Below are 12,137 nucleotides of genomic sequence, written 5' to 3' on the forward strand. Positions count from 1 at the left end.
TTCATTCCTTTCACACCTACAGTTTTAACCTGTGGAAAGATTTGTGGTTCTAAGCAATGTCTATAAAATCTGCTTAGAAAAGAGAAAAAAAGGTGTAGAAAATACAAATGTCCCCAATTCATACTTAGCTAATGAAACAGTAATATGATGTCTTATGATGCCTTCATATAAAGCACTTGTTAATAATTAGACACAATGCATGTAAATCAAGAAAACAAAATAATAACAACATGATATATATATATATATATCATTAGGTTTTATGGATTAGCAGTCAATTTTGAGAAATTCGAAAGTACTTTGACAAAATTAAAGTAAAATTTCCTGAATCTACAGACACATCATATTCTACTTGATGATCGGTGCTGATGAGTCTCTGAGAGATACTTATTAAATGCTCAGTTGTGTTTGAGTAAAACATGAAAGCAAAGATAAAGATTTCTGAGTTAACAGTATTGCATATTGTGTACTTTATAAACCACTTTATAAATAAACATGATTAAACTGTTTAATAGCCTTGCTTTGACTTTTTAAATTTTTGATAATTACATTATAGCATTTCTAATAAGTAAGTAGGTTCACTTATCTTAAATAAGCTAAAAAGCACACATGACTAATAGTCAATTTAACTTTAAAGTCAAATTCTCAGTTTTCAGATAATATGAAAAATAGAACCATTTATTTTGATGACTGTATCTTCAAGTCATCAAGTATCTTCAAGCTTGTAGATTGATTCCTTTGCTACTTAATAATTTATACACAAAATTTTAGAAAAAGCTTGCTATTTCTAGACTCTCTTTAATTTTCTGTCTTGCCTACCTTATCACAAATTCCATTTTTCTCTTTATTTATTGGCAATGTTATCTTATCCTTTAGTTATATCCAGTTAACTGAATTTCTCAAAAGGTATTCTATGATCACCATTTATTACTTACAAATTGGTTTGGTGTTATTTTCTTTTAATTTTGTGTAGTTGTGTGTGTTTGTGTCTGGAGGGTATCAGCATATGTGTGTGGGTGCCCGTGGAAGATAGGGTAGGGTCTTTGATTCTCTGGAGCCAGTGTTACTGGCAGCTGTGAGCCACCCAATGTTGGTGCTGTGAACTGACTTGGGCCTCTTGTAGAGAATTCATGACCACTGAATTTGTCTATTTATTCTGGCTTCTGGCTTTTGTTTTAGGTTCAATGGTGCTGACTTATTTATTGAAACTGTGAATAACAGCATTATTTCTTTAGGAAATGAGACTCATTCTGAAATATATACTGGCTGTGTGTGTGTGTGTGTGTGTGTGTGTGTGTAGTGTAGATGATTGCATATAATTATATTACTATATGGTTACATATATTTATCTATCTATCTAAATCATGAAAGGAGAATAGAGAATGTAGGTTATGAAGTAGCTGGACCTAAAATCATCATATCCATGGTATGAAGCTTGATAGGACAGAGGCCAGCCAAAGGGTTATTACATGTTTTCAAGGAATGCTATGGTTTATAGAGCTCAATGTGTCTTAAATACTTTATTGAAGTAACTTAACTAACTTAACCATTTGTTAGTGAACATGGTTATTATTGTAATAGGTGGAACATTATTAAAAAGTCATCATTAAAAATTAATAAAATTGCCGAGCATTGGTAGTGCACGCCTTTAATCCCAGCACTCGGTAAGCAGAGGCATTCGATCTCTGTGAGTTTGAGGCCAGTCTGGACTACAGAGCTAGTTCCAGCAAAGCAATACAGAGAAACTCTGTATCAAAAAACAAACAAATTAAAAAAAAAACCAACAAAACAAAATAAAAAATTAATAAAATTGCCCCAACATGACATGTTGGGGAAACTTACAGAAACTGCTGACCTGAGAAAGTGGAAGCTCACAAAGTCCAGACTGATAGATGGGAAACCTACATAAGACCAAACCAAGCCTCCTTAACATGGGTGCCAATTGGGCACCTTGAGCAGTCTGTGGGACCGCTGACAGTGGAACCTGTATTTATTATCCCTACTGCATGAACTGTCTTTTTGGATCCCATTTCCTATGAAGGGATACTTAATTGGCCTAGATACAGGGGGGAGGGACTCGGTCCTGTCCCAAATGATGTGATAGACTTTGATGGTCCCCCATGGGAGGCCATAAGCTCTCTGAGAAATGGATGTACGGTGGATGGGGAAGTGGTGGGTGGAGTGAGAGGATAGGATGGAAAGAGAACTGGGATTGGTATGTAAAATAAGATTGTTTTTAATTGAAATATAAAATTAAAAATTCACTTGAGGGGCTCACCTACTTTTTAGTTATCATAGTTTCTAATTTCTCATTAATTATGTTAATGTACTATTCTTTGAACGTTCCATTTTCTTCTTTGTCATCTTATCATGATTATAAGGTATTATTTAGAATGTCACTGTGATTTTTCTTCTTTGTAGAAGCCTTGGTGTTAAAAGTAACTGCATAAGCATGGGATGGTTTGCCAACCATGGTGGCCTGACACCTTCACAGCAAGTGGAACCTCAGAAACAGGCAGCATCTTTATGCTCAAAATTGCCTAAAGAGGGAGCTCTTGGACTTAGGGCTTTCTCAGCACTGATCAAGGGAAACAAAAACTATTCAGTTATTAAAGTGATATGCAAATTAGGTAACAAATTATATGGTTCAACTTAGTATAGTTAATCAGCCTGAAATTAAAAAATCCTTAAATATATAAGAAAGAACCCCCCCAAAAGCATAACTGTAAGTAATTCGTGAAATATGTATGGCAATATGGTGCAGGTAGAAAGCCATGTCTGTACTTTTATAATTCTTTGGGCCTATATTACAATATTCTCTAAGTCTCCAAGAGAAGAGAAACCCTATCTGCTAGTGGATATTAAGTTCATAATACAAATCCAGATCACTAGGAAACAATCAAGTACATTGTGTAATTTCTGAGTACAATTATCAGTTGTCCATTCTGGACCAATTTGTTTAGGAATAGTGGCACTTGAGATAAACAAGTAACTGAACCTATGATTCTAGAAATTGGTATAATTTTCTACAAGTTTCGAATCATATTCTTATTCAGAGGTTGAACCATAATATTCAGGGTTGTAGATATTCACTTTGATGTCAGTCATATAATTTTTAAGCTCAACATTAAGAGAGATATGAGTGTCAGTGGTGACATTATGGGCAGAAAATGTTATTTGTCCCAGTACTTAGTGTAGAAGTGGTCACTCCTTGAGTAGTTGTCATAGTTTTGAGAACTTCTATGTGGTTGCAAATTGAGCTGCTACCCCAATATTAATGTTGGTGGCTGTGAGGCTGCCAATGGAAGCAGCTATTGTAGTATCTTAGAGGTTGATATATATATATATATATATATATATATATATATATATATATTCTTATTTTACATATCGATACCAGCTCCCTCTCCCTCCCATCGCCCCCGCCAAACTCCACAAGGAGGGTGATGCCTTCTAGGAGGGATCATCTAAATCTGTCAAGTCATTTGGAGTAGGATCTAGGCCCTACCTCCTGCCTCTAGGTTAAGGGAGTATCCCTCCACTGGGAATGTACTCCCAAAGTACTTTTGTACACCAGGAATACATCCTGGTTCCACTGTCAGATGTCCTTTCAACTGCCCAGGCCTTCAAACTGAGAACCACATTCAGGGAGTCTGAGTTAACAAAATGCTGGTTTCTCAGCTATCAGTCTGGGTGTCCTTGAGTTTCCACTTGTCCAAGTCACCTGTTTCTGTAGCCTGGTCTTGCTCCCATTTTCTTATCACTCCTCCCTCTCTGCAACTAGATTCCAGAAGTTTGGCTCAGAGTTTTGCTGTGGGTGTCTGCTTCTGATTCCATCAGCTACTAGATGAGGGCTCTATGATGGCAGATAAGTTAGTCGTCAATCTCATTATCAGGGAAGGGCATTTATGCTAGCATTTCCACTGTTGCTCAGATTGTTAGTTGGGTCATCCTTGTAGGTTTCTGGACATTTCTCTAGACTCCTGTCAGAATGGATAAAATTAGAAACACCAATGACAGGAATCTAAGAGATTCATACAAGGTCCCTCACAGAACGGGAATGGAAGAAGATTTCCTGAGCATATTGGGATTGGGGGGGCAGTGAGTGGAGAGGGAGCTAGGAGAAAGAGAAGGGGAGGAGAGGAAATCATGTGGGGCTAGGAAGATTGAGTCGGGGAAGAAATAAGCAAGAGCAGAGAGAGAGAGAGAGAGAGAGAGAGAGAGAGAGAGAGAGAGAGAGAGAGAGAGAGAGAGAACATAATAGAGGGAGCCATTATAAGTTTGAAGGGATTATGTGTCTTTTAAGGAATATGAACTTTCAAGCAATATTATATGGGCAGGTCTAAAAACTATTTGTGGAAATTCACTTCCATTTTTTCTTAACAACAAAATAATATTCAGTCTGAAGGGACTCAGCCCATTTGATCACATGGCTCTGGCAGGTCCTGTACTTCTCCCCCATCTCCTCTGTCTTTCTAAAAACCATTAGATTATATTCCTAAAGCTAGCCACCAAGGTCTATTTCCTGATTTGGCCATTCCCTCCACAGGATGTTGACTTCTAAAGTCCAGCTATCAAAATATTGAAGTTCAGCAACCAGAAGCCCCCTTTGGCTCACCTAATTAACATGCCCACTTAAAGTTAAACATCTCATCCTAATATAGGGTTTCCCCCATTGCCTTTGTAAACTGCCATTTGACTATGAGTCCTACATTTGTCTCCTCTCTATCCAGAGGCAGTTCTTTGACCCTCTGGAACAAATAACCTTCCCCTTTCTTTAGTTCCCATCCCATTCTCCCTCATACTCTATCTTCTCTCTTTATCTCTTAATCTCTGCCCTTTGTATCTCTGTGGCAAATAAATCTCTTTTGTGCTGAGAACATGGTCTTGGGGTATATTATACTGAATATGGGTCCCTTCATAAGTCACTGTGGATCACACCACATTTGTGAAAATATTGTAGCTTTGGATTGGATTGGTAATACGTAAATACTTCCCTAGGCAACTCATGTTTCCCTCATATAATGTCATAAATATAAATCAATAATATAAACAACCTTCTAATTTTCCTTGTAATTAAAAAAGTATACATATGAGTGTGTGTGTGTATATATATATGCATATATATATATGTATGTATGCATAGTTCATTTGAATATGTGTGCAGAAGCTTGATGATAATAATCTCAGGTCTCATGCTTTGAAATTTCTCTTGCCTCCTTTGAGACAGAGTTTTCCATTGTCTGAAAATCACTAATGAGGCTAGGCATTTTGGCTGGTGAGCTCCAGAGATATTTCTGTCTGTGCTGAGTGTGATTAGATTAAAAGTTACTACCATCTTGTCTGACATTTTCATAGCTTTTGGGAATTGAACTCAGATCCACATGCTTGCCCTGCAAGCATGTTGCTGACCAACCATCTGCTTATTACTTTTATTTGCTTAAGGGAAAACCTATGTTAGAATTTAAGCAATGCACCAAACATTTTTAGACAGGAGAATCTGAAATCCTAAAGCATCCTGTGTGTGTGTGTGTGTGTGTGTGTGTGTGTGTGTGTGTGTGTGGTGTGTGTGTTTTTGGCCACAAACTTTTTGGATGAATAATGTGTGAGACTGGTTTTGCGTTTGTAGAGTCTCCATCAAGTCCTGGAATTTTGTAATTAGCTGTTTTTAATTGTACTTGCCTATAGCATGCCTGTGCTCTGGGGCATTTAATGGTCACAAGAGTCACTTGGTGGTTCTCTGCCTTGCAAGACTGACTTAGATCCTCTCTGTTCCTAGTACCATAACTCAGATATTCCAATGTCATCCAGTGTGGCAGTTCTTAGTATCAGATCAAGGACCACTGTGATCTTAGCCCACAGGTGAACTGTATATCCAAAATCACACCAAATTTAAGTCTGTAGTGCTCACTGGGGCATCGCCATAGGCTACACTACTAACTAACATTCAGTTATTGGCTGGTGAGGTTGCTAAGTGAGTAAAGACACATTCTGCTTAGCCTGACATCTGATTTCAGTCCCTGGGCTTACATGGCAGAAGAACACTGATGCATGTGGGTTGTTCTCTGTCCTCCATATCCATGTTGTGGCATTCATGGGCAACACTCACACACACACACACACACACACACAAATTTTAAAAAGATAGAAGATGCTTTCCATTGACTTTATTCTGCATGAATTAAAAAAAAACACATAATGTAAGGAAAAAAGAAAAAGATCTGAATCTGTGAAAACTGCATTTTCTCTTGAATGATGGCAGACAAATGCCTGAAGGAGAGTTCCAAGTTGGATTCTGTAAGACCTGTGAAAAAAATAAAGATAGTCTGGGAATTCCATTCAGAGCATGCTAACAGTTTCCATATTTATAAGCTTTTCTTTTGCTTCTAAGAATTCTTTTATGCCCACATCCACTAACTTTATCCTATTGTTTCAATTCAAATATATAAAATTGACTTGTTGTTTGCTGCACACTTTATGTAAGTTCTACACAACGTTTAATATCCTTCACTAAAGTTTCTTTATACATAATGCATAGTCACTTTAATTCAGGACTCTAGAATCATGAGTTATGAGCATGCTATTGAACAATGATTATGTCATTAAAAGCATAATCATGCAATTAATTTGTATCAATAACATATATAACTATATGTACTATTTCTTATTTTATTTTCAAAAACTCTCTATATTGAATAGTCCTTCATCCCTTTCTTAGCACAAATTATTAAATAGCAATTAAAACCACAATTTATAGCTATGACAGTCTAATGCAGTCATAGGTGGTTTTTTGTTTTTCTTAAATTAGTCCATATAGAAACATGGTGTATTATTAGGGGCCCACATTTGAAAATAAAAATGAACAGACTCTCAGTTTGTACTTTTACCCACATTTCTACCTGAGGTGTGAGTTCAAAGTTATGATAAAATGAAAATCCAGAGAGAATAATGACTAGATGCTGAGAAGGCAGATTCCCCTTCTAGCCTGTAGCAGTCCCTCACATCATAGAACCTTCCCTGCCATGTGAGACCATACAATATCAGCCAGCTTGATAGATTAGTTTGTTACAACAAACTAATAGAACAAACTAATAGAAAAAGTTTGTTACAACAAAACTCAGCATTCATACTTTTCTCTCCAAAGCATTTCCCCCTTTGTGAGTTTTTTAAAAATGCCAATAATATTTATCATTATTTAATTTCCTATGAATTTCACAGTTATTTTAGACTTTAGTTTCTGTTTGCCCAAATAATTACTAGTATTGTGCCTTATGTTGAATATTCTAAAAGTATCCATTTAATTAATATATATGTATTTGAAAAGTTAGGTATTTTACTTATTTCATTGTTTATCTAATAAAAAAAAATAGTAATGAGGGCCCAACTTCATAGATCTTTCCAGGAGTTAGGTCTGAATAAAAAAAAAAAACTTCATGAAAAAAATATAATTTTATTTACCCTATTAATACTAATGCTAGAGTGAGAACAGTGCTATTACAGATTTATTTTTCTTCTTTCTCTATCTCTCTCCCTATTTCTCTCTATACATGGGACTGAACCTAGGGCCTCACATGTTATACAACACATTTACATTGAATTATATCCTTACCCTTTTTGCAATTTTTACATTTTGAGACAAGATCTTGCTAAGTCTCATAGGCTGGACTATTGTCTATGTAGACTAGGCTGGTCTTAAACTTGTGATCTTCCAGTCTCAATTTCCCTAGCATCTGAGATTATAGACCCAACACTAAATGTGGCTCTAGTGTACAATATGATAGGAGAAATTTCACTTTGGTAACTTTAGATCCAAGCCATGAGAGTGTACAAAGTATTTCAGTTAAGTATGTGTAAGTATGGATGACACAAAATTAACATGTTAAAGTAGTATTATAACCTTCAAGATACATTCTTCATTTTGTGACAACAGACTGTTCTCATTTCTTACTGAAACAAAGACCAATTTGTTAATGCTATAGTTGCCCCAAATTACAATCCTGGTTAGCTATTTTGCTTGCTCCTTTAGCATAATTTATCTACTTTTACTAGGTTAGAGTTTGTGATTGTATGAGTAAGTCATTGCTTGCTGTCTGGATTGTTCATTTTATGTACCTTTATTGTCTTCTTTGATGGTTCCTTAGTGGTTCTATGTTGCATGTGAAGATATTGGAACTGCGGCAGTCTCAGAGTTATTGATGGACACCATGGAAGTTTCTGGATTATTGCTGGACACCGTGGAAGCACCTGGATCATTGATGGGTACTGTGGAAGCTTCTAGATTATTGATGAACACCGTGGGAACTTCTGGATTATTGATGAACACCGTGGAAGCTTCTGGATTATTGATGGACACAGTGGAAGCTTCTGGATTATTGATGGACACAGTGGAAGCTTCTGGATTGGCCACAGCAGTTGTCACTTGTTCAGTGATAAGAACTGTTGTAGACTCAGCAGGAGCATCTGTATTGATGGTTGGGGTGGCAGTGCTGTCTTTATTTTCATTTTTTGGAATGGCAAGGAAGGATGGACTTGGAATTGCCTGAGGTACCTCAGTAGGCTGGGGGAAATTTGGCCTTAGTTGCCATTGGGAGATTTGGGGTGGTGATCTAAGCAGAAGTAGTTTTATAATAAATAGGTAATGTACATATGGAGTGATAGCTACAGATGGTGTATGGTGGTAATAATTAGGTTCATAATGAAAATTGCTGTTCAGCACATAGCCAACTGGTGTAGGCAGGACTCTTTTCTGATCATACAATATTTCATCCTTCTTGTGGCACTGGAGAAAGGAAAAATTGTGCAGAGAGGTTCTAATTGTAGATCACAATACAAAGAAAACTTTTGAGATAATGCAGATGAGGAATAGAGAAATGAAAGTATAGGATCCTATATTATTATTTTTTGCCAGATTTGTATGTTCACATTTCCCATTCAATGTATGTTTTTGATGCTGGAAACATTATAACATTACTTGTAACAACATAGAAATGTTATGTACAATAATAAATATAACTCTTTATGATTAATTAGGTAATTAATAATGGAAAATACATTTCACTTTATAGAAGTATGGTGTATATGGATAGTACTATTTAGACTTTACATGTTTAATACAGTTGCTAGAGCAGTCTCATAGAGAACTTTAACCATTAGATGCAAACACAAATAAGGTTCACAGACACATATAGGGATGTATCTTATTTCATAAATGACAATTGTTCATAAATGTTATTAGCCTGAGAAATGGCATGTTTTATAACAGAATAATAAAACAGAGGAAGATGTTTTAAATTTAAATTTGGACTTAAAAACTTTTAGTTTTTTGTCTCCATTGAGGACTTTTCTGATTTTATTTATTTCTGCCAACCATGTGTGCTTGATTCACTTTTCTATAGCGATATTAATGAACCTACAAAATCATACTGCATAGCAACTTTTCCTGTAAAAGTAAATTGCATTAATTTGAACACATTTTGGAACAGAAGGAGATGTCAATATGAGCAAAAGAGATGGGCTTAAGGAAGAGTCAGTTTTCTCCAACTGAACTTTAGGAAGTGCACAGAGATTAAATTCTACTTTTGTTCTTTTTTCCTTTAAGTATTCCACATGTGGAATTGACTCACAAGCCAAATTGTATTCATTGGGCCCTCACAACTTGGGCTATTCAAAGAAACTAAGGCTGTCAGACAAACACCCAGTTTGGTTTTATTTATTATCATATTATCTTTTGTTTAAGTGGTGTTTTCACTTATCAAAAGGTACTTGTTTATTCTGTGGAGATTACATATTTATTTAGATTTTAATCAGAAGGCATTCCTCTTTGCAGACTATTACATAAATTATATTCAGTTATATGAATGAAAATAGACTTACAGCCAGTTTTTCTTGAATATGCACCTCTGCAATCTGAGGGGTTAGAGAAAAAATAATGAGAAATACCAAGGGAGAAAAATCAAAGTAGATTTTCTCTTTTGTTGTTTGTTTTCTGTTCCACTATTGTATTAAAGACAAGGTGAATATCATACTCATTTTTATATTGATATAAGTTTTTAATTGGCACATAAAAGACAGTATCACTGCTTTTGACAGATCATAAATTGAATGTTAAAATCTATAAACTTCTTTCCCTTTGAATTATTTCATCATATTCTTGTGGCTTGAAGCCTTTGTGAATGTATCTTCTAGACAGGACGAAGCTTTTGTATTCTGGAAGTTTAGCAGCTATGATTGTCTATACAAGATCTGCACAAGATGCAGCCTGTCTAAATTCCATCACCGAGCATGGAGGGGGCTCATAAAGCTTCTCTGTCCCTGAGAACCTGTTGGTAATTAATGGTTACTGGGAGAGGAACCAGCATTTTCTAACTCCAGTGTGAAGTATTAAACAACAGAACCTCTGAAGAGGCATGTCTTCAGAGGCAAGGCCACTGCTAAGTTGCCCACATTCATGTAAATGACCTTTTACACATACCACTGTGAATGATCTTAATTATGTGTTGTTTACACATATAACACTTTAGGAATAAGAAAAGTAAAGTTAAAAATAGATAGGAAGTAGAAGAGAGACTTTTTGAGAATAGAAAGTGGATCAGTAGGAGTGACAAGAGGGTAAATGAGGGCAAGTGTGAACGAAATACATTTTGCATATGTATGTCAATGTCATAATGAAGCGCATTATTATGTGTAATTAATGTTCACTAATTAAAAACCCTTAGTAAAAAAATCAGGAAGGAGAGTTTCTTATAAAGTAGGCTCAATAATTCAAGAATTGCTGTAGAGCAGAAAGGGATTCATCTTATGACTTAAAATTACTTCCTATTACTCAAAGAGAAAACCCAAGTTCTTAACATGCAATTGACCACAAGAAAACAACAACATAATTTCAAGAAGTCAATGAAAGTAACTAAATGTTAAACTCATAGTAAAATTTTGAAGGTTATTTTGACCTCAGGAATTGGCTCAAAAGTATTGTTTAATAGACGACTATTCACATCTAATAATTTAATAGAATGCTTTGTACTCTAAAAATTAATCATCCTAACAAGAGAGCACACACTGTTTGCTGCCCCCCCCACACTTTGGGTGTTGGTAGATGCATTTCTCGGAATTACACGATGAGTGTGAAAACAAAGTACAAGCATAGTCCAAACTGCAGTGAAATTTGTTAAAAAGTTAAACAAAAACACCCTTTTGCATGATTTACTTTTAAACATAAAATATAATTCCATGTCTACCTGCCATAGAACTAATTATGGATATGGATACCTGGAAAGAGGCTTGGCTAGGCCACATAGTAAGAAAGAGTGACACAAAAGTTAATGTGAGTACTAAAATGTCTGAAGATCTTTTAAACTTGTTGTAACATTTAAGTATTTATTTAGTTTTAAGAGTTCACAGCCATAATACAGATAATATTAACTTACTGCGGGATCTGGGTTTTGCCCCTTGGCAGCCTGAGGAGTTACAGAAAGAGAAATCATGAGAAATATTAAGTATTTAAAGTCGTTAAATATCTAGTCCCTAAGGAGGCTGGAGGATGGGAGAGACAGAATTTCATCGTTCTGATTCTGAACTAGGATTCCTTTACTTAATATGAATTATATTTACAGCATTTTCTAACTTAAAAACAGATTTCTATGGTAAAGGAATTTGGAAGGCTTTTTTTGAACAATGTAGTATGTATTATGACAACTAAATAGATATCTGGAAGAATATTTATTTTCATGATACAAGTAAACAAAACTATTAACCAACTGTTATACTCCTTGAAGTGCCTCTATTTTGATATTAATACAATTGGAACTCTTAAATAAACTTTATTTAACATCTTACAAATAAAATTTAATTGAAATTAACTTACCAAAAAGGGCAGAATTAATGCCAGAATATTCACAAGTATGATAAAATTCCTCATTATTGCACCTAAAAATAAATTTAAAAAAATAAATTAAGACGCTTTTGTTAACAAGTTAGTTAGAAGTGATTGTGTGTAATGTTTTCCTAGTGGGAGAAAAAAAAGACCTCTCTATTTATAGGTATATTTAGCCAGTACAGGGAGCCTATTTTCTCAAAAGTAGAGGAACAGCAAGCTTGAAACAAAATTAATTTCAAGGTAATTTTGACTATTAATTAAGCTA

At 35.2% G+C, this 12,137-nt stretch overlaps 1 protein-coding gene across 1 annotated transcript; it reads right to left on the reverse strand.

Moving 5' to 3' along the window:
• Positions 1–8,146: 8,146 nt before the first annotated feature.
• On the reverse strand, positions 8,147–11,918 carry Csn3 (casein kappa). Its single transcript, XM_051198594.1, has 3 exons — positions 11,861–11,918; positions 11,424–11,453; positions 8,147–8,779 (listed from the first exon to the last, which is right to left on the reverse strand). The coding sequence occupies exons 1-3, from the start codon at positions 11,912–11,914 to the stop codon at positions 8,147–8,149; spliced, it is 717 nt and encodes a 238-aa protein (XP_051054551.1). The 5' UTR covers positions 11,915–11,918.
• Positions 11,919–12,137: the final 219 nt, after the last annotated feature.

The sequence above is a fragment of the Phodopus roborovskii genome, unplaced genomic scaffold (assembly GCF_943737965.1).
Source record: "Phodopus roborovskii unplaced genomic scaffold, PHOROB, whole genome shotgun sequence".
Lineage (NCBI taxonomy): Eukaryota > Metazoa > Chordata > Mammalia > Rodentia > Cricetidae > Phodopus > Phodopus roborovskii.

What these genes read in the sequence shown, in the direction of transcription:
- Csn3 (XM_051198594.1), bottom strand. Translation starts at nt 11,914, where the DNA reads ATGAGGAATTTTATCATACTTGTGAATATTCTGGCATTAATTCTGCCC. An exon ending in CATTAATTCTGCCCTTTTTG is followed by an intron (nt 11,454 to 11,860) that starts GTAAGTTAATTT and finishes GTAACTCCTCAG; the next exon opens with GCTGCCAAGGGGCAAAACCC. An exon ending in GGCAAAACCCAGATCCCGCA is followed by an intron (nt 8,780 to 11,423) that starts GTAAGTTAATAT and finishes TCCTTTCTCCAG; the next exon opens with TGCCACAAGAAGGATGAAAT.